This window comes from Plectropomus leopardus, chromosome 4, assembly GCF_026936395.1.
Source record: "Plectropomus leopardus strain MGB_pleo_1.0 chromosome 4, ASM2693639v1, whole genome shotgun sequence".
In the NCBI taxonomy this organism is placed as follows: Eukaryota; Metazoa; Chordata; class Actinopteri; order Perciformes; family Serranidae; genus Plectropomus; species Plectropomus leopardus.
In genome coordinates this window covers 22,121,933-22,149,055 of record NC_142179.1, presented here as the reverse complement: position 1 = coordinate 22,149,055, position 27,123 = coordinate 22,121,933, and the positions used below count along the sequence as shown (strand labels likewise).

General features: G+C 39.9%; 1 protein-coding gene across 3 annotated transcripts; it reads left to right on the top strand.

Annotated features, from left to right (window-relative positions):
• Positions 1-865: 865 nt before the first annotated feature.
• On the top strand, positions 866-26,809 carry LOC121944843 (ceramide transfer protein-like). 3 transcript variants are annotated; one of them, XM_088076851.1, is made up of 18 exons: positions 866-1,594; positions 2,335-2,469; positions 4,768-4,884; positions 12,466-12,573; positions 13,802-13,940; positions 14,481-14,564; positions 14,751-14,908; positions 18,123-18,215; positions 18,299-18,385; positions 18,628-18,720; positions 20,179-20,256; positions 21,055-21,150; positions 21,869-22,001; positions 22,088-22,158; positions 22,264-22,392; positions 22,893-23,022; positions 24,061-24,198; positions 25,142-26,809. In XM_088076851.1, the coding sequence occupies exons 1-17, from the start codon at positions 1,505-1,507 to the stop codon at positions 24,186-24,188; spliced, it is 1,869 nt and encodes a 622-aa protein (XP_087932977.1). In that variant the 5' UTR covers positions 866-1,504; the 3' UTR covers positions 24,189-24,198; positions 25,142-26,809. The 3 variants fall into 3 exon arrangements, with proteins under 3 accessions (XP_087932977.1, XP_087932976.1, XP_087932978.1); XM_088076850.1 differs by having other exon boundaries at positions 14,478-14,564; XM_088076852.1 differs by lacking the exon at positions 20,179-20,256 and having other exon boundaries at positions 867-1,594; positions 14,478-14,564.
• The last annotated feature ends 314 nt before the right edge of the window (positions 26,810-27,123 follow it).

Below are 27,123 nucleotides of genomic sequence, written 5' to 3'. Positions count from 1 at the left end.
TATGCAGATGACCCCATGAACCTTAGCCTGGGGCGTTTTCATCGTGTCCAAAGTACACTGAATACTCAGAGACAGAAGAGCACTAAATAAAGCATATAATGTTAAAGTAACCTTTGGCATAGTTTGAGCGTATTGATAAAAGGATCTGCAGTCAGTCTGAACTTACTACAGTCAAACTCTAAGAGCCTAAAACTTGACTCTTTGATAAGTCCACTCAGCACCATTAATTAAGCCTTTAAAACTGAGATGTCAGTTTTCTTGTGTTGCATTCAGATGCATTTCACAAGCTATTTAACCCTTGAAACCTAAGCAAAGTGACTTGATTGGCAAGACGTGCCTGGCAAACTGCAAGAAATCAGTAAAAGGTGAGGGAAAAAAATATATTTTCTATTTTCCATATATATGGAGAATGGGGAAAAATGTCGTTTTACGTTAAGGTAGTTCCCTTTACTTTCCTTTAGTTACTTTTTTTCCTGTTTCCTGTTTGGTAATGTCATGTGAAGTTGCTCATTGCTTTCTACCCATGTTAGTGAAAGAAATCAAACCTATTTGCTTAGGTTTCAAATTGTTAAATAGAAAAAAGTTTTCAAAACGACTCCAAAACCTAGTCTAGGGCAAAATTCAAGTTAAGTTAACCAAATTTAAATTTATTTTCGAGTCATACGTTTCATCTCATAGTATATTTATGAAGGACTTGGTTGCCATTAAAAATATCATTGTCCCCACCGTATTGTTGATTTTTGTATGATTTCTGTTACACTGCAATCCCTTGATGAAAAAAAAGTACCGATTTTATTTTGAAGGCACATATGTGTGATTTCCGGTGTCGCTGTGAGTATATATAGCTTGACGCCGCTCTGTATAAAGTACACAGTAAAGCGTGGCTGCGGCTCCTCCCCCCGACCTGAATGAAGACGAGCTAGTCAGTCCTCCGCTACTGCTAACTAAACTGCGGAACTACGGCAGCTGCACTGACCGTTGCTCGATATTTGCAGCCTGAAGTTGAGGCACAGCGTTAACACGAAGGTCTGCCTTATCGATCACTTCTTAAAGGAGCTCGTGGACTACAGCTAAGAGAGCTAACGAGCACAGTCACAAGTTGCCTGTTAAGTTGATGTTAGCTAGTTGCGTCGTTTGACAGCTAACGCTAACTAGCTAGTCTCATTGGTATTCGACGTCAGTTTCAAAACAAAGCCCGCAAAAACGGAGAAGTTGAGACTCAGCTGTCACCTCCGAAATAGCTTGCTACAAAACAAGCTAGCCAAGGTTTCAGTCTGTCAGCCAACCGAAGATAAATTACGCCTTTCATCCGATGTTTGCTACACTCCGGTAATGCCTAATTAACGGCATTTCTCTGGCGTTAAAGCTAAGTAAAAGAAGCTGTCAGCGGGTTTGGCTGTGACGCGTTTGAACTCATAACTAACTTAACCCTGCAGCCAGCGTTGAGATAAGTTTCCTCTGTGGATAAAATCAGGTTTAAATTTTCTTTGACGCTTGGATTTAAATGTCCGAAAAGAGTTCATCGTCCGGATCGGATGAGGATGTGGACCCGGAATCCGGACAGCCCGTGGAGCTCGGAGGTGTTTTAAGCAAAGTAAGTGAACCAGTTTGGATGTTACAATGATTTTAACTGCACAAGCACTTTCTTTAGATATTTTAATTACACGCTTCTAGTCTGAAAACACTAATGACCTGAAACAGTTGAATTCCTATACAAAAGTGATGCTCAATTTACAGCTCGCGGGTCAAGTCTGGCCCCGATAGGGTGCCGGGTGGCCCACCAACCATTTTCTCATTCACAATGAAAACAAAGTTATTAACACTTTGTAATTTTGGAATACGTGAGGTGCCAGAGTGCATAAAACGGCATCAAAATTGAGCTGGTTTATCAAAAACGTACTAGTGGAGTTCTCCCAGATACAGATCCTAAACAAGCTCCCGTTGTCTTAAAATCCTAGAAACGACCTAAAATCCTGGTAATGTCCTGAAATTCTAGATATGTCCTAAAATCCTAGAAACATCCCACGATCCAGGAAATGTTTCTAAATCTTAGAAATCAGTAAAATCACCCAAAATCCTAGAATTGTCCTAAAATCCCTGAATCATCCCAAAATCTGACCGTAAATCTTAGAGATGTCCTTAAATCTGAGAGATTTCCTAAAATCATAGAAATGTGTATAGGACTCCTGCAGCTGGCTCCTGGAAAAGTGCAAAAGTGGCCCCTTAAGCAAAGCAAATTGAGTATCCCTGCTGTAAATACATCACTCAGGCACATGATCTGTTGGCTGCATAGTTCAGCTAACTGTTTGTTTTGCACCTCTTGTGTGTTTACAGTGGACAAACTACATACACGGATGGCAGGACCGATGGGTCGTGTTGAAAAACAACACCTTGAGCTACTACAAGTCGGAGGATGAACGGGAATACGGCTGCAGGGGGTCTCTGTGCCTCAGCAAGGCTGTCATCACAGTAAGTATTCACCATGGTATGAAGAAAGAGCATCACTCTGCTGCTGCCCCTTTAGCTTAGCACCTGTCCAGCATTTCAGGGAATAATGACTCAAAAGATGGGCGACCATGAAAGGCCTCATTTTCTGCATCCCTGCTTTTGGAGTAGGGTTACCTGTCTAGCAGGTCTCAATATATGGACCAAGTCTTTCCCTGTTATTAGCATGGAGTTGAACTTTAATTCCTTCAATCCATGCCCCACAAAGATAGAAAGGTAAACATTAACCAGTAATGAGGCTGTTATTAGGATCACAGGTAGGGTAGAGACCTGTATTTTAGCAGACAATGGCATTCTTGCTCCAGCAGACACTTGTGAACGCTCTCATACCTCTTCCTCCGTGGCTGTTATTGCACTGGTTGCTTGAAATTGGTGTCCCCACTGTTAAAATGTAAGCTTTGATCTCACTTTGTAGACCTGTGTTCTCCTGATGCCGGCCTCCTGTTGGTGAGATAAGTTGCAACCCCACACCCTGGTTAAATATTCACTGATCTCTCTGAGCAAACCGCAACTAAGTACAGAGGCCAAACAAATGGTTTTACTGAGATTTGTGCAAGAGGATTAAATGACTCAAAACTGGATTTAAACCACAACATGAAAGTGTTACAGTTAGTTTCTTCCAGTGAAAGTGGTCATTTGGGTGAGCATTATTACAATTCTTCACAAGACTAGAGGGTTTTATAATTGTGTATAGTAGGGTAACTAAGAGTGTACACAGTTAAATTATGCATGCTCACTAATAATAAGAGTAGTGTGACCCACACAGTCACTTCTTTCTGCCTCTCCCCTTTTCCAAAATATCTACAGCCAGTGCTGTCTGAGTAGACGGGGGTATGAGGACTCAGGAATGCAGGAACAAGCCTCTGCTTCTCTTCTTGCCTAATATCAGTCTGTTACATGCTGCATAGCTGCAGATGCACCAGACTGTTCTCAGTGTTTGCACACACAGCTAAATGAAGAAAAAAAACACTTTGAGTCTTGGATGTCTCTTTTGCGAGGAGGTTATCAATGTTGCCATCACTGATAACCTCCTCTTTTCTAACCCTGAAGATGCCACACACTCACAGAAAATAGCCAGTGCAGCATGATATTCAATAGTGCTTACGCAAGGGGAAGGAGATTGTTCCAGGCAGAATGAAGGAGGTATAAACTGGGTTGTAAAGCAGAGGTTTATGGGCTGTGTCTGATACAGCACAGTAAGATAGACTGGATTTCTCTAACCAGTAATGGCATCATGGTTGGATGCACTTGAGGTTAATGTTCCACACCCCTTCATGTAGTGAAATTTAGAAAGTGGAGGGCAGTTTTGGCATTACACCTGTCTCTGAGGGGAAACTTTTGCTCTCAGGTTGTCTGTGAATGTAATAGAAAGCATTTCTGGGTCAGAGAAAACCACTCTCCCCTGTCAGCATCCCAGATATCCAACTTGTAAAATGTAATATTAGTGTTTAAATGACAGTGTTGCATGAAGTTATTCAGGCTGACAGTTTGTCTTCAGAGTTGGAGTGTATGTTGCTGGTCCGTGACAGCGAGTAAACCAGCACATGAGCGTCATTCAGCAAATCTAATTAAACCTGGACAACATGAGGTTATGTCAGCTGACAGAGCAGCTGGAGTCTTGGTTCTACTAAGGAGAAAAACGGGAGAGAGATTCAAGTCGCATTTTTTATTAGAACCTTTTGCAAAGCAGATCTCTCCTCAGCTGAGTGCAGTGGTCAAATTCCAATCTCAGAGGAAACGGGAATTCTTTGGTGCACGTGTTTGGGTGCCTAAGGCGGTCAGCGGTTGGAGCTGGGTGGGGTGCATTGTAGAGCGGGGGAGTGAAATAGTTGAAAGATTTGGCCTAATAGTAGAAGGAAAAGTTATGATGACCCGGGTTCAGGCGGAGGCCTGCTGAAAGAGTATCTGTTTTTTTGCACAGCTCCACTGCGGTCGTTTAGGGTTGCGCCTGCAGACATAAAACATAAGTTTCTAATTAAAATTCCTGTTTATTGTGTGGCAGAGGCTTTTCTGTGACTGATGGAATCCATGTGTGTCCAGAATGTGTCATCGCAAGTCAGCCAGTGTCATAAACAGACCGTAGAGGCATTATAGAGGGATTTTTGCCCCGATTCCTCAGTGAGTCTATTGAACTCAGGAAAATGTTGCATTAAATTTTGTATTTATGTATTCCGATAGATATTTGGCTTTTGTGATAGCGTTTCTTCACATGCCACATGTGCCCTAATAACTATTCATCAGCCCTCTCCTCTCTCTTTGCAGCCTCACGAGTTTGACGAGTGTCGTTTTGACATCAGCGTGAACGACAGTGTTTGGTACCTCAGAGCTGAAGATCCTGAACACAGACTCCAGTGGATTGAGTCGATAGAGTTGCACAAGGTGAGTGAAACAGGGTTTCTCTTTTTTCATACATTCATGTTCAGCAGGGTTCCTGCAGATCCTTACAAACCTCACTATAATACATATAACTTTTAACATCACTAAAAAGCCTTGTTTTATGTTACAGTAACTATTTGGGCAGATTGTCTCTAACCCTAAGTAATTGCTTGCTTCATGGTTTCTTTTTCCTCAGCTTTAGTTACTGTAAAATTGTTCATAAGCTTCACTCTGAGTGGCATTTAGAAAGTTTTTTAAGTGTTTTATCTCACTTGCCTCAAGCTGAAGGAAACTTGTTATGAGTCTTTCTTGCTGGCTTTTTTTAACACCTTGGTTTGTTTGTCATATAGACTGTCTACCCGCAAGCATGTCAGCTGCAGTACCCTGATACACGAACTATTGCTGCACTGTGTTGTGTTGAGAATGTTTTCATTTGTGTGGTGTTTGTCAAGAATCAGAACAAATTTCCCTATGCGTCATTGTGTTGGTTCCTTAGGCTTTAATAAATATTTGATTTTGTTTTTGGTGTGCCTATTCACCCACTAAAATCACTGTTTTGCTGCATTATTCACATTTTTCCAGGTATTCAGGTTCAATTTTGGGTCAGAGTGTTTTTCAGAATAGACAGGGAGTTATCTGTTTTGTTCAGTGAGCTGGGTGTGGCAGGACAGGGATTCAGACACACACACACACACCCCCACACACAAACACACAGAGCCCTTCACCCTGGGAATGTGAGGAATCTGTGGAGTGAGGTGCTGAGGTGGGGGTATCCCCTGTTATCAGATACCAGGCAGCTGCTCACTCTGCAGTGACATCAAGTTAACATAAGCATAAATCAAGTATGTACAGCACGTTAGATATGTCGCCATGGCGTAGGAGAGAATTGCTGTGTAACATATACTGCCGTTATTTGTCTTAACTTAGCTGATACAATCTAGCTATGCTGGTTTAGTTTGTGTTTGTATGCTCTAAATATTGAAACAAGTTATTCCTTTGTTTAGTTTTAATTTTATTTTTAATGATTCACTTATGCAGTGTTGAAAATACTCCACATACAGTAGTACTTAAACTTGGATAAAATTGTAGTTTGTACAGACATTTGCTGATTTACTTTATTTTGTGTAACCTGGGTGTTCTGGTGAGACAAATGTAAATTACCAGTTAACAAGTGATATGAATTGTGTAATTACAATATTTTTCTTGATTGTTTGCTTAATAATAATGACACTATAGTTGAAATACCACAGTAAATGTACCACTAAAGCTTCAACAATAATTGATGAATTTGTAAATCAATAAATTGATTAAAAAATTAGGTAATCCAGAGATAATCCAATAATTATTTCCTTCATTTTTCAAGCAGAATTGTTGGTTGTTGTTGGTTGTTTGTTGTTGGTTCCGCCTTTAAAAACGTGGGATTTCTTTTCTCTGTCATTTCTGATAGTATATGAAGAGCCTTTGAGTTTTGAACTGCTGGATGAAAAGAAGCAAATAGAAGACACCACTTTGTGCTCTGGGGGGGGCAGTTTTTGCACTTTTTTGGCCTTTTATAGACTAAACAATGCATGGATTCATCAATTAATAGTGAAAATAATATAATATGGATTATTTGATAATGAAAATAATTGTTATTTGCAACCTTATTTACCTCCCTTAATAATCACTATGCTGTGATTTCTCATTAGGCTTGTCGCTCCACTAAAACGGTTCTGTGGATAGTTTTGTTATTGCTACTGGGTGTTTGCAATTGAGTGTGAGCGACCGCAGGTCTCCAGTCCATTATCAGCAGTGTGAGAGTATTTCAGGGTTATGTCTGGATTGTGACCTACAGTAACCTCAAGAAGCTAAATGCAGCACTACCTGCAGCATTTCTGTACAGTAGGTGAATGTGACTGCACTGCTCCCAACTGGCCAAAGAAGGTCTTACATTCAGTGTTCACCTCTTGGCATTATGGTTTTAATCTTTGTGTTAATAGGGCATGAAGCAGCGTATCCTACTTAAGGATAGCCTCACTTTGTTTAAGCATACACACATCTTTTTCTGCAAATATTGACATTTTATGTGAAGCTTTAATTTCCGTTCCTGGTGCTTAAAATATGACAAATGAATGAAATAGCAGAATTAGTACACACAGCACAGTAGAATAAGCACACATACAAACACATATTAGGCCCTTCGTACCACATCTGTTATAAATAATAGATTTTCAAATTCTAATCCATATTTGTTTATAGTAATTAAAATCCACAACTTAAGCATTTAGGCATATACTGTGAAGCTCTAGAGCCTTACTACAGATATAGATTGTGCAATATCGAAACCTGTCAGCATTCGATCCGTCTATGATAATCATCTGGAGGCTGGGGCCATTATTTTTGGCTGATCCTGTGAAGCTAGCAGATATCCGTACCAAGACATCCTCTTTCATGCACTGACCATTTAGCCCAGTCTCTGTTAACAGATATCTGCATTTGAATACAGATAAACTTTTAAAAAGCAAATATAAAGCGACCTCGTCGTCAGATATGACCGATGGGTTCCAAGATTGCATATCAGACAATGTGATCTGCCTCTTCACAAAGACTGTTTACCTGCTGTTCAGATATTATTGATTAATGATACTCTACAAAAGTCGTACTACAAAAGGAAAAAACTTTTCACTACCAAAATCTTGTCCGGTTGCAAAAAGATTCTGCATACATATGCATACATATTTAGAAACTATTAAGTGAGATTACAAAAAAATTAATCTTTTAAAACAACAATTTGAGGGTGAAATTTTTGTGCTGTTTAATACACTCATACTCATACTACTTGTTGGTAAATGTCAGTGTTTAACAACTGTGCTTTAATGTGGGTCGAACAGGCCATAATTACAGCTTTTAAGTGCCTCGTCTAAGCCACTTTGCAAGGGCAAACAACCACCGTTTGCATATCTATATTACCATATTAGGCTCTATATTGTACGGGGGGAAAAAAAACATTTTTGTGCAAGTCCATCTGTGTTTTTATGTGTGGGTGTGTTTGTGTTGGTGGTGGAAAAAGTTGTGCTAAGTGTAGGGACATTAAGTGCAGCTCCTGATGAATAATGCTTTTTTTTTTTTTTTTTTTTATCACCCGTTCTCACAGCAACAAAAATCAAGAGGGACACATAAAACTCTTGATCATACTGAGAAGACTGTTCCATTCTGTCAGATTCAGAGGGGTGATATGAGAGAGAATGGGAAAATCCCCCGCTGTATTTATTTGTAGTTTTTCAACCACAGATAGAAGTAAAGCAGAAGATTCAGACAAATGTTGTTCCCTGCCTCCCACTCTCTGCCTCTCTCTCTCTCTCTCTCTCTCTCTCTCTCTCTCTCTCTCTCTCTCTCTCTCTCTCTCTCTCTCTCTCTCTCTCTCTCTCTCGCTTTCTCTCTCTCTCTCTCTCTCTCTTTCTCTCTCTCTCTCTCTCTCTCTCTCTCTCTCTTCCTCTCTCTGTCTCTCTCTTCCTCTCTCTTTCTCTCTCTCTCGCTTTCTCTCTCTCTCTTTCTCCCTCTCTCTTTCTCTCTCTCTCTCTTTCTCTCGCTTTCTCTCTCTCTCTCTCTCTCTCTCTCTCTCTTTCTTCGTCACTCTCTCTCTCTCTCTCTCTCTCTCTCTCTCTTTCTTTCTTCGTCACTTATCCCTCTTCACTCACCCACCCGTTTGGTACTTTAGTGGTTCATAACACAAACAGCTCTGGACAGCCCTCATCTCTCTCTCTCTCTCTCTCTCTCTCTCTCTCTCTCATGCATATGTGCATGCACCCTTCATCCCTCTCTCGCTCCGTCTCTTACATGCAAACACACACAGTCACGCTTGCTTGCTCAGTGATGGATGCTGGACATAAAAACGGACAAGATGAAAAGGTTGCACATATCAGGGTGTGTGGTCTGTTGATATATGTGCGCAGCAGCAGTGGAGTGCATGTATGTGTGTGCCTTTGAGTCCGTCTGAAAGCAGACCTGCTTCACTCTGCCGAGGATTCTCAAGACGCGTCCTATTGGCTCAGCTTGTTTCTTCTGCTTCATAGGCAGCTAGTGTCTGCCACTCCTCTGGCTGCTACGGAGAAAATGACTTCTTTCCTCTTCCCCCTTTCCCTCTCTTACAGCTGCTTTCCTTCACTTGATGAGCTAAGCTGAGCTTGTATGGCTTTTCATCTCCACCTCCTCCTCTTCCCTTTTGTTCCTCAGTGAGGTGTGTCCAGAGAAACAGGAATACGGGATTTAAGCCTCTGAATTGTCAGAACAGTGCGAGTGTTGGGGGAGCGTCTGGGCCATGTTGGGGCCAGCAAACCGCCGGGACTGCAGCAGTGTCCTGCTCTGCCTTGGGTGTTGGAATGGCCGAATGGTGGGCTTATAGCATGTTGGCATGCTGCTTGCTTACTATCACTCATTATTGAAGTCGTTAATGAGTATACCAGTGTTGTGATATAATTGATGAAACACAATGCATTGCATAAATTATTTAATATATGCATGCATGTAGTTTTTCCACATCAGAGAGTGCACTGATGGGATCGCTTTAGAATTGAACACCACTGCATGCCAGTAATCATAAGAAATTACTATTTATTTTTTAGAAATGAAACTCATGCTGCATGGCTGTGTGCTGGACTACCAGCATTTTTTAATGACAGGGATGTTTTTCCCAAACAGCAGTACGCTCAGATGTGCAGAGGTGATCAGTGGTTGCTATGGTCACTTACTGTACACTCATCTCATTACCATCACAGAGTGGTGGGCACAAGATGCCATTTCATGTGTTGTGTGTGAGTGGGTGTTTAATTTGCATGGCTTTGTCATGCAGCTGAGCAGGTGCATAAAGATGGCAGGCACAGATAGGTCTTCATCTTTCATCAGTGCATTGCTTTGCCTCTTGGTCTATGACCAAACTAGCAATAATAATTTTGTCAGTAACCTGTGCAATATCTCAGTTAGAAGGAATAATCTACAGCGAACGCATTTAGTGATACTGATGACCAACTTTTACTTCGTAGCACTTCTGTCAGATGTTTATTCACCCATGTCGGCCTAACTACCCAACTGTCACTTACAACTATTGAAATATAGACTGTGCTTGATTTAAGGACATGATATGTTGTAGCTGGAAACAAAAATTAGAATTACACTGAGGATGATATAGTTCAAAATTAAGCTGTACTATATTTAGAAAATCAAACGTCACAATATTTTTGACAATATACCACAATATCCTGAAGATATAGTAGGATTCACCTTTGGTGCTTTACAGTGTATACACAATGAGACCATCAGTGATGTGGATGTAATGACTTAGGGGGCAAAAGCAAATATCGCTAGAAAAGTCTGATAAGTTAAGAAATTTGCATCACTGTAATGCAGCCTATAAAACCAAGACAACACAACACTTGTGATATCAAGATATCTAAAATCTAATATGATATCTAGTCTCATAGCACAGTATTGATACAGTGTAATACTAGTACATTGCCCAGCCCTAATTTATATGAGGCTGTTGTATGGGTGCATAAATAAATAATATCGCTATAATATTGCATTGTAGGTGTTAAAACAGAATTAACTGAGCAACCAGGGGTGAAGCTGAGGCACATTTCAGACCACAAGTCAAGATAACATCGATATCAATTTGAAATAAAAAAACAAAAAAACATATGTGCATGGCAGCTCTGCCACTTACAGTTGCTTTGTTGTTCGTGGCTGGAAAATGGAAATGTTACCATGTTTTAAACGGATTCTGTGTTGCAGCAATGTGACCAGCCAGTCACAGTCCAGCCTGACACAAAGCAGGTTGTTGTTTTTGAAACTGACAGCTGAACACTTTGACCAAAGAATGTGTTTAAAATATCTACATGTACAGTCAGTCTTTCTTTACACAGTAAAACGTCATCAGGTTGAACAGCACTTATCATTCTACAGCCTGTTTTTTAATTGAACCCGAGCATATCTTTACATGTAATAGCCCTGATTTTCACTTTATGAATGTTGTTATGTTTGATTCTTTTGTAAAACTGGGTAAGGTCATTTTTAGGGCTGAACTTTTTAACTGTTCAATTATGCATCAACTAATTTGAGAATCAATGAAATGGTCTGAGTAATTCTTTTAAAAGTCATAAGTCTCCAATTTCAGCTTCTAAAATGCAATTATTTTCTACTTTCTTTATTCTTCTATGGCAGTAAACTAACTACATTTGTGTTGTGGAGTGAAACAAAACATTTGAGGACATCATCTTGGGCTGTGGGAAACACTAATTGTCATTGTTCACCATTTTCTGATATTATATCGACCAAAAACGGCTCCATTAATGAAGAAAATAATTGGTAGATTAATCAACAATGAAAGTAATCGTTAGTTGCAGCCCTTTTTCATGTTATATTTTGTATGAACCAAATATTTCACAATTTCGATTGCCCTTCATATATTATCTGATTAGTTTGACCCGTGTAAATGCTCTAATCTTAATATCACAGCAATGATGGGATCATTGTCTGAATTCAAACACACCCTTCAACAGCAAACATTGAGACTCTTTTTTCATCCACTCAGCACACTATTTGTTCACTAGTACTCACTGTCAAATGTTTCAGTCTGTCCCACTGTTTTAGGTGTTAAAAGATGCTATAGCAAAGGAGCTTTCTTAGTATGTCGCCTGACTCCCTCCTCAGTTTGCTCGCTGTACTCGAGAAATACCTCTGCATACCAATTAGTAAACATGAATAGCATACAGTCCCTTTTAAATTTAATAATCAAGAGGGAAGGTAAATGCTGAGGCCATGACTGAATCTCAGCAAATACATTTAGAAGCATAAAACACACCACAAATTACTGCTTCTATGAGCTGAATAAGAGCATGAATATACAGGACTGTTACATTGGGTCAGGAACTTGCTCTCTCCTCATGTATTATGTAGTGATAACTGTTAACAGCTGCATGTGGGACAAACAAGAAAATTTTGCTTTGGTTGCTTTTACTGTGCGTGCATGCACATACGCTATGTATAATAAAATTCTGTCACTTTGCTGAGTTGGCAGTCCCAGGCATCGCCCAGTCATAAGTTGGCTGTTGAATGGAACAAATGCAGTCACAGCCACTCCCTTCCTTTCTACTGCCAGGTCATACTGGAAATCTGTTTTATAATGCCATGTGAGACAGTACGCTGTATGTCCTATCAGGAACAACAGTATTTTGAGATACAGAGCAATTTGTTGCTTCTGTTCTTCTGCCACCTAGTTCTAGGTGTACTGGCTGTGTTGATGCATGTGTCTATTTGTCAGCCCCGGTCCCTTCAGCAGATTGTTTGTCTGTGTAGGTGTAGGTCGTGCTCTGGTCGAGCTCAGCATTACTCAGTGCTGCTGACAGCTAGAAATGCTCTCCCCCTCTTTCTCTGTATTGTTTTTCTGAGCTGCAGACTTTCTTATTTTATTGCAGATTGTTTGACATGTTTTGTGCACATACTGATTATCTGTTCCCTCTGTTTTTGCTCTCCTTTCTTTTCATCTATATCATACTCTCTCCTTCCCTCGTGCTGTCTCTTTTCCCTTCGATTCCTCCCTCTGGATTTCAGGCTGAGTCTGGTTATGGTTCAGAAACCAGTCTCAGGCGTCATGGTTCCATGTTGTCTCTCACCTCAGCAGCCAGTGCCTTGTCCGCCACATCCACATCCTCCTTCAAGGTAAAAACATGGGAGTGTGAAGGGTTTTGGTTCTATAGATCATATCAAATTCTCAGGCTTCACCCACACTAATGCCTTTTCATTTTAAAACAGTGTTTAAAAAAATCTACGTCAGAGTAAGAATGTGAATTGGCCAACAACAGAAAACTAATAATAATAATAATAATAATAATAATAATAATAATAATAAAAACTTATTGAACAACCAGGCTTCAATTGGCCCATACATTTAAACTTAACATAAGAAAAATAAGCAAAGTTTCCGTCACTTTTGTTGCATAGGTAAGTAAGAAGGACCATACCGGGAGTCAAGAGACGCTCTCCTGCCTTTCAGTTTAATGTCTGCCCTGTTAGCAACTGTCGCTGCGCCTAACATCTGACCCTGAACATTTAAGCAGTCCCAACAAACTCATCCTGACACAGAAACAGTGCAAATATGTAATTATACATGTTAATAACTGTTAGGTAAGGTTAGTGGTATGATGCTAACAGTTACCCTTCTCACTGTTTGTTCAGGTGGACTCTCACCATCTATTCCCCACGCAGAGCTCACACTCCTGCAGTAGTAGCTAGTCTTATGATAAAAAGAGAGAGCAACAGCGTGTCAAGGATTTACTGAGCGAAGCAATACACTGCCGCAGCTCTACTGTCATATCAGATTTTACCTGTTTTAAATAGTAAAGATATATATAAAAGTCACGTTCACATGTGGGAGGTTGGCCATAATTACTCCAGATGTCCATATCGAACACTCAAACACTCATACTTGCATGCCTAAAAATGCATACCATGACCTGTCATATACACCGGACATGTGCATGCTGGTGTAAACAGGGAGCAGATTGTACCAGCGACACGGTTTCTGTTTTAGGAGTTTGAATATGGCTTAGTGGTGTGGCCGTGAAGCATAAATGTAGCAATAGTTGTGTTTTAAAAAAAAGACACATAAGTGTGAATGTAGCCTCAGTCCCTTGCTGCCGTCTCTGAAGTATTTCCTTTAATACACATTTAAACTTTGACCACACATACAAAAGCACCCTCTGAAAATACCAGCAAACATCCAGATCTGTTATAATTACTTTTGTCAGTTGTAAGAATGTCGAGTATTTTGCTCTTATTTTTTAATAACAGCCTTTCTTCTTGGTTTAAACAAAAAAACGAACTGACACGAATCTTTCACATGACAGCTCTTGATTACTTCTCTTAACTTGTGTTTCTCCCTGCTCAGAAGGGGCACAGGTTGCGTGAGAAGCTTGCAGAAATGGAAACTTTCCGGGACATTCTGTGCAGACAAGTGGACACCCTACAGAAATACTTTGACTCCTGTGCTGACGTTGTCTCTAAAGATGAATTTCAGAGAGACAGAGGTAACCTATCGCATAAACAACACTATGACACAACACTATAATGGAGCTTGTCTCGTGTCAGAGATTTAGTTAAAATATTTTTTAATTTGGGTCTGTTTTACTAGAAATCATAGCAAGCAGGAATTAGTCTCAGTGTTAACCTGCTAAGTAAAGAATTTATAGATGGGGCTTTACTTGGTTCATGCAGTATGAGAGTTGGAGGAGAGCGTTTGAGCGTCGAAGAGTCATTTAAGAAAGGAAACAAAAATCAATAACCACTTACAAGGCACTTTGTGGGTTGTTTAATCTCTGAGTCAGAACCTCTCTGCAGTCTTCAAAATCACTTTCATATTGAACATGCTCCTTATGTTCATTATACAAACATGTAGTTTAAGCTCAATGATGCTTTTTTTTGTGTCTTGCTCAACCAAAATAAATACCTGTTAAATAGTTTTGCAATAGCATACCCAGGTTAAGATATTTATTCCCTTTTAACATTTGGTTAGCTGGACAAATAGATAGTAGATGCACCTAAGTTTGTTGTTGCTTTCTTACCAGTAGTAGAGGAAGACGAAGATGACTTTCCTACCACTACAAGACCAGATGGTGAATGTAATCACAACAACAATGGCAGCAAAGAGAAATGTGAGTTTACCTTCAGATCCAGAACATTCATTGACTTATTTGAGAATATCTGCAAAAACATTCATTTTGGTTGCTTGGCCTTGAAACAAATGATTCACTTCAGTGTGAAAAGAAAGAAAGTCTATTTTAACCAAGTCACAAGGCTGCTGTCACACTTGCTTATTTCTTTCTCTCCGTCTGTGTCAGTGTTCCCCCCTGCCAGTCCCAAAGGTATGAATGGAATAGACTTCAAAGGTGAGGCCATCACCTTCAAGGCCACCACAGCAGGAATCCTCTCAACCTTGTCCCACTGCATCGAGCTGATGGTGAAACGAGAGGACAGCTGGCAAAAAAGGCTGGACAAGGTACGATCGAGCACTCTACTTAAAGTGATAAGGGGATGTTCACATAACAGGGCCAGAAACTAAATTCAGATTATTTGTCCTAGATTGATGTTTTTGCTTAGACTGTTCACGTTCATGTTTGAAGTGACCCATATCTGACATACGCGTGGACTCCTCTCGTGCAACCGATGATGTCTAACACGTGCACATAGAAAAACAAAAAATGTCATGTGCGAAACAGATATTTCTGGAGAAAAACGAGTGACATAGTAGTGCAAGCTTCATCACCCTAGTGATTTGCTTTTAAGGGTGGATGACAGTTTCATCAACTGTTGAAGATGAAGGTGAGAAGGATTGCAAAAGCTCTGTTAGCAGCGATTGCTCAGAGTTCTGTGAAAATAGGACTACATTTTAGTATCTCAGCAGTATGACCACAACAGCTTTCTATAGTTTCATTGCACCACTGTGACACTTATTTGGTGGGCGATCTGCACCTGCGCAGTGAATTTGTACAAGCCATGGCTATATGAGGAAAAACACATGCATGTATCAGATTAAGGACCACTTATGAAAGTGGCCCAGATCTTATTGGAAAAATAGATTCCTGTGCCCACACGATCCTAAAAAAAATAGGTCTGTATACATGAAAAATAATTTAATCCATTTTGCTTGTTATGTGAACGCAGCCTAAATGTCACCCACACTGCTGACTGTCATGTGAATAATAGGCATTTTCCTGAGTGTCAGGAGCTTGTGCTGTGTGGAGGTGTCATAGACTAAGGAGCTAATTGCTACCTTCCATTATTTGAAAGGAGTTGGTTATTATGACCAAGAGTGTGGTTATTTCAGGCTCAGTACTTCGGGTGTTGAAATTGCCGTTTAACACTCTGCTGTCCAGCAAAGATTACAGTGCATGAAAATAGTCAGACTCACCCATTTCTATTGATAGTGAATTTGAGGGAAAGTTGTTATTAAAATCCACAGTCAGTGCTTGTTTTGGAAAGGCTAGAAGGTGATTGAGGATTTTGCTCTGAAATTGATTTGCATATAAAATACGCTAACGTTTGGAGTAAATATTTGTGTGAATGACTTGTGTGACAGGTCTCATTTCCTTAGGATATAATTCAGATCACCTTCTATGAGTACTTTTTCTTAAACTTCCCCTTGGTCATAGAGTATCTGGTATGGGAATGTGTTTGTTACTATTTGTTATGTGTTCATATTTGTATTTTTATCTCATTTAAACTGTAAAAAAGTTTGCAACACTGATTTTGGTGAAGTGCTCTCCCACGTTACTGCTTTACCTCTTTCTTGCCTAAAAGGTACATATTATAGCGCACTGTTTGGCTGTAATACAAGAATTTGTGAACTGGAAGTGGGCACCATACTCTTTCTTGTACTGTAAAAATGAAGGCTGAAAAGACTCATGCCTTTTTACATGCCCACCACCACAAACTCAAACAGTACATAAACAGATTGAGAAAGGGACAGGCCCCTCCCTCTCTCTCAAACTCAGACCAAACTACAATAAAACTAAGCAGTGCACATCAAATATTAACCATGTTAACTGCTGCTGCGTTGCCTATTTCTCACTCAAGTTGTTTTCAGAAACAATTTTCGGCTTAGATCATTTGTTAACAGTCGGCTGCGATATTGTTTCCTGTGTCAAAACGGAAAAGCTCACATTACGTTGCCCACTGGGGGGACTGTTTATTGGTCCGGTGTGGTGCAGTGCATTCTAGCCACTTGTGTGAAAACAAATGTCACAGCACTTATCTAAGTTGTTCATACTGTAAGTTTTCGCATCTTTCTACTGCATTTACAGCCCAGTTTTATGAAAAGACCATTTTTTCTGCAGTGAAATACTTCTTCAATGTCTAAAGCTCAATCAATCCAATAATCGACTTGCTTACCAGAAGCACAAATGCACATTTTGCCCTTAATGAGCTTAAACCCTTTTGTTATTTGAGCATTTTATTTATTATGTTTCAGATTAGTTGGAATTCATGTAACACTCTTCCAAACATTGATTTTTCTTGCGCTCTGTGTCTTTAAAGCTACGCTCTCTGGAACTTGTCATGCTTACATCCTGATCAGCTCAGCTGATGTTGTCAAACCAGTTTTTTTTCCTGTGTGTAAAGGCATGCTGCCCAACCCTAAACCCTACAAAAGCCGGGAAGTGCCTTCAGTTAGTTGGGCTGCTCGATTGAAACTACCTCAGTCTTATCTTTGTTTTGTCATGTGCTTGAAGTTTAGCTGCTGATGTTGAGTAGGGAAATAGAAATAGTTCAGAACACACTCCCAAAGGAACAGGACACGCCTGATCGGATTTGAACAGAGAGTGAATTGGAAAATGACTGCTAAGACTTCGTGGTGCAGTTTGTGGAAGCCTTCACTACAAAGGAGGACAGAGCAGCTAAAATACCAAACACAGAGATGGATACCTTTACAGACTTGTAGCCACTTCTTTAAAGTAAGTCTTTGACCATCTGTCTGTGTGGTGGTTACACACAGCCGACAACAGGATCACCTCCTGTTTATTTTGTGCCAAGTGACATACGTCCACACCTTCCTGTGTACACTTTGGATTTCTTGTGTAGTTCTGTCTGGTTTCCCTCCATTAAGTATTTTTGAGAAACACTGTTGTTTTCAGTATACTTTAACCACTGTTGCTTTAGTTTGCTTGCTTTTCCTTATTGCAGTGTGGATAAACTCTGCCTGGACTATGAACAGTGTCTTGGGCAGAATTGAGTAGCTACCTTGTAAATTTCATTGGTTTATAATTCATTTGCTCTCTTTGCAATGTTTCACTGCCGTTAAATAACAGATGGCGAGAACATTGGCTGATCCGCTGTCTTTAGTTCTACATTGTATAGCAGTAGCATGTTGTTTCTAGCCTCTGGCAGAGATTGAGACATAAGGTAAAACCTGTTTGAGAGCACACACACAGCTGACTGATGTGGTGGCTTTGCCTGATTTTTTGTGACGTGCAGATCTTTCTTTTCTCCCCCATCTTTACAACTCTTTAATGTAATCTGATGAAAGGAGCATTGTCACTGCGGGCAGGGATGTTTTCTGACTGTCACTGAATTCCTGTTGTTTGTTATCTAAATGTGGAGGATCAGCAGAGCTTGTGAATGCAGCACAGACATTTTAATGGGCGTTACATTCCACCACTGTTATTAATGGTTTAATACACTCGCACAAACAGCACGACTCTCTCTTATGTGTTCAGGAGCTGGAGAAGAGGAGGAGGGTAGAAGATGCCTACAAGTCTGCTGTGAATGAACTGAAGAAAAAGTCACACTATGGAGGCCCAGACTATGAGGCAAGATGAATTAAGGTGCAGCTTTTACAGGGCTATTGTAAAATCACTGGATTCTTATATTTCTGGCACTTGCTTTTCCACAGGAGGGGCCCAACAGTCTGATCAATGAGGACGAGTTCTTCGATGCAGTGGAAGCTGCACTGGACAGACAGGACAAGATAGAGGAGCAGGTGTGATGAAGATCTAACTTTGCTCAATTTAAAAAAGTCCTGTCCACTTTGGATGCTTAAAACATTGGGTTCAGAAGGCACATTGAGTCTTTCCTGTCCCTCTCTCTCTCTGTTTGACTGAAACACATTTAAACAAAGAAAAATGAAGTAAAACACAGCAGCATTACACACAGGGATGTGACCTTTCTCTTTCTGATGTTCTTAATCTTCTCTCTCTTAACAAACTCCTCTCTGTCCCTCAGTGCCAGTCAGAGAAGGTCAGGATACCTCGACTAACTCCAGTTCCTCCAGGGGACGTCTACTCCACCATCGGTACACACCGATTTGCCACCAAGGTGCTTAAATCATTTATTGTTTTCTCTTTAATATACATGTCATTTCTATTAAGCTTTGTTTTAATTTTTAAAGTCCTGATGAAACAGCATCTCTGAGTGACACAGGATAGGCAGGCTGGACATGTAAGTTATGGGCGGGATGTAAAGTTGGTCAGAATTTGATATCCATCCATCTCAATCGTGTTGTATGCTCCGCTCTCTGTAGTGGAGCGTCCGATATAGCAGTCCACTCTAAAATGCTGTGCGCATAATCTGAAGCGGTCACAAATACCACTTTCCATGAAATTAATAAATGTAGCCTATAGGCTTGTTAACTACAGATGTTCCAAAACCATGATTTCCTTCCAGATAACAATTATGATACTTGAACTTGCTAAATGTACCGATTCGATACAATTGCCTTAAAAAAAGATCAAAAGCTGTATACTTCTAACCCTTAAAAATGTGAAACGTTTGCTGTCATTGTCGTATGGCATGGACCATCTTAAGCCCTAAACTGGTGAGACTTTACAGTGTAAAATATTGTCAAATTGCTGACATCTTGATAATGGCTAACCTCACTTAACTATTCTCAGATCTAAAGTAGAAGTTGCCAGAGGCTGCTCAGTGCAACTCTGTATGTGGGCTTCTGGGAAAATTGACGTTTTATTCAGGTGTGAAACTATTTCAGAGTTTATTCATACATTACTTGCTATCGAGCGGTGCATAGATTTGCATACTCCCCAAGCCAACATTTTAGGCAGTATTGGGGGCTTTTCACTGGTTCTGGTATCAGAACGAGTCTGCTTGTTACCACTGTATTTAGGGGAAATGGAGCAAGGTTTTAGTTGACAAACACTTGATTCAACACAAGATGCAGCAACGTTTCATGACCTTACTAGCTCACTGAATTAATCTCAGCTCTGTGCGGCTAAAAGTTGCAGATAAGTTCATGGGTGGATGTCTTGATATTATTGGTTGAATTTGGTTTGAACTGGCATATGAAAGAACATGACATATTTTATTTTACAGGTAGAAAAAAATGATTGGATTTGATGTGAGAATACAAAGAAATTGATCATTCTTTGTTGTTTATTTGCCTGCATGCTTTAATAGGTGCACTTTATGACTGGGGATGTGTTTTAGGAGGGTTAAAAGGGCATTTTTCATTTCATCTCAACTTTAAGGCTACTGGTTGCTACTGTCTGCATTCCTGTTGTAAGCTTAGTCAGTTTACAACCAGCGTGTCCTGTCTATAAATCTCTGCAACTGCATCAGCTTGTGTGCTTCTCATAATTTTACCATGCTTAACCTTAATCAATTCACACAGCAAAATCAGTTTGTGCATATTGCAATAATGTAGGAACTTTCTTCACGTGAAATGTGAGGTTGTGGTTGTGATCTCTAGACTGCTGCAGGGTGCCTCTCTGTTTTGTTTCTTACTCCTTTCTGTTTCAATCTTCCTTCTCTGCTGTACAGCCCCATAGCCATTCTTCTTCCCTGTCCTCGGTTGAGCTAGTCAGTGCTTCTGATGACATTCACAGATTCAGCGCTCAGGTACTGTATTTGGTCAGCAGCGGGCCCCTGTGTCCACAGGGAGATGCAAACGCCTACCGCTTTCCACAGCAGTCACAGAGAGCACGAGCAGAGACGAGCATGAGAATGTCTTCTAACCAGTCTCTCCAGGATTTCGCAAACATTTCTTGTGCTTTGAGTAGCATGTTATTGTAGGTTTTAAAAGTCTATACAGTGTTATGTATTGCACTAAGACATAAAGCCTAACTGGACAAAATTGAAATTCCTGGAGAGACTGAAATGTTGTCTAACGGTTGTCACCATACCTCCGATAGGAAAAGTGTTAGTCTAATGCTGCATGACTGGATTTTAGTGAAAGCTCTTCATTTCCGCCGCCTCCTTTCCTCACATCATTCTGTCTCCCTCAGCATGAGCAGGCACGACTCCAGACTGGCTGCGCACTGTGACGTTGATGCATTGTTGGGTTGTTGAATAACACCACCAAGCAGGATCAAGTGTTATATACATATTTGGTTCCAGCTCAGTGGCTTATGTGTTTGCTCAAAGAATTCCCAAGAATCTGAGAGGAAAATAGTTTCACTGTTTGCCTCAAATGATGTTATCAAAACTTCTGTGATAGAATAACCAGCACAGGTGCCAGGCGTTCCCATTGCTCAAGACTATAAATCATTTAACTTTAGCGTAGCATCCCCGAAACAATGTATTCTTCTTCTCCCCGAACTGTGTCCTGTTTCAAAGCATGTCCTCAAATAGACAAGTACAGAACAGTGAAAAACTCTTTCTGACAAAGAATTGAATCAATACCTGTTGGTCTCTTAGGTGGAGGAGATGGTGCAGAATCATATGACTTACTCCCTTCAGGATGTGGGTGGAGATGCCAACTGGCAGCTTGTAATAGAAGAAGGAGAGATGAAGGTGAGTAGAGAGGAGAGAAGCTGCATATGAATCATTTCCCTTGATTCCTAGCTGTGACTATTTAAGTCGTGTTCACTTTTTCAAAGTTACTGTGGTGGCAGTAGAAGTACTCATAATAAGTTCATCAGCGAGCAGAGTGCAAGTAAAATATCTAAAGTTAAAATATTCTTGCCACAAAAAATGACATTGATAAAATAGGCTAAGTAATCAGTGGTTTGTTTTCATTCATTCTTCATTCTTTTCTTCTTCTACTTTGTCATCTTCTTCATTTCTGTCATCTTCATCATCTTTGTCCTTTTTTCTTCTGTTTCACTTTTGTCTTTGTTGTATTCTTCATCCTCTCCATATCTCATCTTATTCTTAGTCTTTGTCTTCTTTGTTTTCTTCCTTGTCTTCATTTTCTTATTCTTCCACATCTTTGTCTTTTTTTGTGGTCTTGTTCTTCATCATCATCTTTGTCATCTTCATCATCTTTATCCTCTTTACCTTTATCTTTTTCTTTGACCTTTTCTACTCCATTCTTGTCTAACTCCTCATCTTCATCTTCGGTTCAGGTTTCTTAAATGACTGGAAAGATTAGCTCACATTTTATTGGCCTATAATATAATAATGAAGAGGATATTTCAGGATATCTTTTGTGGTGGGGTTATGAATATGTTCAGAGTAACGTTATGACTTTCCATGTGTTCAGTCTCACGCTCTGCACTTTGTGTAACAGGTGTACCGGAGAGAAGTAGAGGAGAACGGTATTGTGCTGGATCCCCTCAAAGCTACACATTCTGTGAAGGGGGTGACAGGACACGAGGTCTGCCACTACTTCTGGGACACAGCTGTCCGAATGGACTGGGAGAGTAAGTTCACTGTTTCAGAACTCATCAGCTCTGTTTGACGTTCTCTGTTCTCATATCATGACCTGACTGAACTCTTCCTATCTCAGCCACCATTGAAAATTTCAACGTTGTGGAAACGCTCTCTGATAATGCCGTCATTGTGTACCAGACGCACAAGGTAAACTTACTTCTTTCAGATGTTGCTGGAACATGTTGAACAGTTTATCAGTAATAATATGCAGCCTGTTTGATTTCTGACTGAATTCCCGTGGTTGTGTTTCAGAGGGTGTGGCCTGCTTCTCAGAGAGACGTGCTCTATCTGTCGGCCATCAGGAAGATCTTGGCAACAAACGAAAATGATCCCGACACATGGCTGGTCTGCAACTTCTCTGTGGACCACGACAATGCTCTCGTAAGATTGCTGCATTACACGTGTTACTGTGAATTGTACAATGTAGTTTTTGTGATAAACTTGAATAAATGCAGTCATTTGAAGGATAAATTCCTTAATGCTTTTACAAAATATGAAGCAGATGTTAGACAAGGAATTTAAATACATTGTATAGAGTGAAAAGACTTTTGAAGCAGTTATTACAAAAGATGTTTTTCACGGGAAAGGTTATATTGAAGGTTGTTTCATAAATTTCTATGATTGATATTGTGTCCATTCAAAGGTAGTGTAATGAAGGGTTGAGTGACTTTACAATTGTGCATTTATTTTCTTTATGATGAAGATTTAGTATTGGTATCAGCTATCAGCCAAGTTGTTTTGGTAATCCATTGGTAAGGGTCCATCCCTAATAGAAAGAAAAGTTTCAGCTCTCTTAACTTTAGTCACTCTGTGAATTAGCCACAGTTAGATTTGCAGTAGCTTGGAGATCATTTTCATTTATACTTTTGTTTTACCTACAGCCCACAAACAGGTGTGTTCGTGCCAAAATCAATGTCGCTATGATCTGTCAAACACTGGTCAGCCCACCAGAGGGAGATAAAGAGATCAGCAGAGACAACATCCTTTGTAAGATCACCTATGTTGCCAATGGTAAGTGCCTCTCAAGCCTAATTCAAGTACTTCTCACCTAATAAAGTTTTGATCTCAGTGTGTATGCTTTTGGCAAGATCAACAGCGAACAGAACAAATCCTCTGTCATCATCAATATAACTATTAAAATACAGCCAACTATAAATGCCATATGGAAATGTTAAGCTGAGGCCTAACCCCCAATCAGTTTAGGTCATGTTGTTATTTCTTATGTACAGACGGTCCTTACTGTAAATAAAACCCATCAGATTATGTACCTGATATCCAGGCTCATGTGGTGGTAAACTGGTAGAGTTATATTCTGTTTGTGGACGGTAGCCTGAGTTCACATCAGCCTAAATAAATAAGTGTCGAATGTTTACTTGAGTCACAAAAAAAAAAAAAGAAAAACCTGTTAGCCAGATGAACCGTTTTGTTGACTTACTGAGGTTTTCGCAGCGTTTTAAACTGTCAAGAAATAGCTGCAGGTAACAGAAGGGCCTAAACGATGACAACAAGCAGATATGGATCTACTGTAGCTGCTAAAAAGCTGTCAGAAAACCACCTGTAGTTGGCCTCCCTTTGTTTTGTTTTTGTTTAATTATTATTAATGTTATGAATGTGGCACCATGGTGTTTCTTAGTTGTTATGTTTTGTGTTACAACTTTTTCTGAAACAGCTCAGAACAGCCTCATGTCAGCCAACGTTTCTGCTGATTTGTCTTTGTGCAGCTGGTAGCTGGCAACAAAAGGTAGACAGTCTGTGTGTTTGTGTCTTTGAAGTGTCCAGACAGCTTCTCCCACTTCCCTGACTTCCTGTAGATGAGTTCATGTGACACAAAGTAGCGCTGCAGAGGAAATCCTGGGACACTTTATTGTTTGAGAAGCCCAGCAGGTCATGGGAGTTCATTCGAAACAATAAAATATGCTTGACAGCCTCACCACTAGAGGCCACCATAGACCTCTGTATGCTTTTATGACTAATTATAACTAATAGTTTTATCATGAGTTGGCATGTCTTAACACAGTTTCCTAACAGTTTCCCTCTCTGTGGCTGCAGTAAACCCAGGAGGCTGGGCTCCAGCGTCAGTCCTCAGAGCCGTGGCCAAGAGAGAGTATCCCAAGTTCCTCAAACGCTTCACCTCCTACGTTCAGGAGAAAACTGCTGGAAAACCAATCCTCTTCTGAACACATTGAGGTAACCAGGAGCACATCTTTTTTTGTTACAACTGGCTGATGCTTCTGCTGTTATTTTGAACCATCAAAAGATCCTGCTCAACTGCCCCTGCTCAGCATCACGATAAACTGATTATACTAATCAGTTTTTTCAGTCCCTATGAATTTTCATCAAGCCCTTTTAACCTTAAGCACTTTGGTTTGACTTCTTTCAAAAGCATGTGGAGAAGGCAATGAGCATCTTCAGAACGCACGGGCCAAAAGATAGCAAGAAATTTGTAAAATGTAACCAAAAACAAAACAGAATATAAGCTTAAAAAAGAAATGAAGGTAAAGAAAGGTCAAGAAATGACCCAAAAGAAAGTGCAGAAAAAAAGATGTTTTTTTCCTGTAACATAATTTTAAATATATAATTAAAATAATTATATATAAAGTTTTCTGGACACTTTTCCCTAGATTTTTGATAATTTCTTATAATTCTCCCTCCCTTTTTTTAAACTAATTTTCAGGTCATTTTCTTTTATTCATTTTTCCCAGTTGGTTATTGCCTTTTTTTCTCCATGTTTTTGAAAGTAATCAAACCAATTAGTTCAGGTTTTAAAGGCTTAAATAACTTGAGAGGCATCTGAACGCAGCACAAGAAAACAGATGTCCAACCAGGTTTTAAGGGGTCAAATATTCTAGACCTTCATCAAGAGTGTTTAAATAATCTTGATGAAGGTCCAGAGGGACTGAAAAGTTAGTAATCAATTAATTGTGATGCTGAACAAACACGTCGTGCAATATCTTTTTTTTCTCTTGTGACTTAAGTGATACTATCCAAAGCGCCTGCATTTGACAACATTGGATTTGTAAATATCTCTCTTTAAACAAGTTACTTTGAAGCATAAAAAGCAGATGTACAAAATCTGTTATTATTTCAGTTTTGTTACCATCCGCTATTTTCATCTTCCTTTTTGTTTCAGGCTTGAGGAGGGTTGCCTGCTGGAGAGAATACTTTGTTAAGCATTGAACCGGCTCTGAATGACTACATGACTCATCACCTGTCAATCAGAATGTGTTTTCAAACTACATGCAGGACACTTTATCATCCAGGACACCTGCTTGTGGAAGAGACCGGTTTTACGGCTTTAATCCATCAGTAGTTGTCACCCCAGCCACGTTTTCATGGCGTAACACCATCTGTTGGTCATGGGTACATTTGTATGTAAATTCCAGAGTTTCCTAAGTGGTTTTTGAATTGTTGTTACGATTCTTCGTTTTTTTTGTAAATTGTTTTGTACATTTCTTATGATCACATACTTCTTGACTTTTTTGGGGGTTTGCTTTAATCACTAGTATTACAGCTACTTGTTTTGCTGCTGCTAAAGTAACAACCACGAGAGAGGACAGTAAATATTGACAGGAAAAGCATTGATGAGGTGTGGTACAGTTTCTCCTCTTTCTTGCCTTCTCCTGTCCCTCTGGTGATGACTCTCTTTGCAGTTTGATGGGGGGCCAGAGTCTAAAGCTTTGAAATCTTTATATTTTTTAGGGACACAATGTATTGTACAGAGAAAACAGAATATGTTTTCAGTTAGTTTACCAATGTGAGAAATGTGAATTGACTGTTAAATGCTTGAATTTGATGACAGCAGTGGGCCAAGGAAAACTGAAGTGGGAGTCAAAGAACATTTGCCAAGTCTAAAGTCATTTTGGACAATATTTTTGACACAGTTGAAGTGATAATCAATAATTGGATATCAGTAATGTAGTTGACTGTTGTTTATAGATGCTAAGTTGCGGCCTTTTGTTAGTGTGCGTCTTTAACCTGTGATGTAACGCAGTTTCTGACAGATATTTGCACATGGCCGGCCATAGTGTCGTAGTGATGTACAGATTCCTCTCTTTCGTTGAGAGATGAGTGGATACATTTTGTACACCCCACGTTGTTTTTCACCATTTTCAGCCCCCGATGAGGCAGAGAAAAGTCTGCCTGTGCATTCATGAGTATCAGGTTTGTAAATTAGTCCCGCTGCTATTGTGCAGGATAAGGTAAATTTGTAAGATGTTGAGTAGGATATCATCTACACCCCTTGACTCTCAGTCATAGACATTACATTTTACATGTCACACTACAGTGCATTGGCCCCCTGCCCTTTGACTGATAAACTACCCCCAGAATGCCTTAGACACCAGGACGAACCCTAAAAAATCCTGGTTCTCTTACTGTACAGCCACCAGATGTGCATTTATCAACACTGAAATGAAGCGGGGGGTGGGGAAAAGGGTCAGCATTTCACATCATCTTACCTCAAGATTTAAATTTACTCTAGATTGTGTTTGATTCCATCAAAAGTTGTGAGTTTTTCAATCAGTACGTCTGTGTGGTTGAAAATTCACCATCAGATTTTTCGGTCTAAGGGGTCAGAGGTCAGGAAGGATCTGGATAATTGTTTTGCTGATGATTACAAGAGCTAGATCTACGAGCAGTGTCAGCCGAAGAATGCATTTAGTGTTTTTAATTTTGATATCTTGTCAGTAATCTACACACTTTGTATATTTCTAAGTTGTACATCAGAAGTGTTATTATTTGCACTAAATGTAATGCAATTTGACAATGTTCTGTAAATTAAAATTGTTACACAACAGAGGCGCTGTGTGCCGTTGTAGCGTTACTGCTGTGAAGGCAAAGGTCATGTCATTGAAAAGAAAAAGGAAGAAAACAGTGGTGCAGCCACCGAGGGCCACGGCCGTCCTGATACAGGGGCGGCTGTGAAGATAGAGCAATCTGTGTGTGAGAATAGTTATGGAGAAGCAGGTAGCAGCTTGTATGGTAGTCTCGGCCACCAGTGTGTAAAGCAGTTGACGTTCTTTTCATCATTTTACTGGTTTCAGGTGTATTTATCAAATATTTTGGCGATATTTGGTTCAAAAAGAGATGAAATAGAAAATGTGCTTAAAGTAC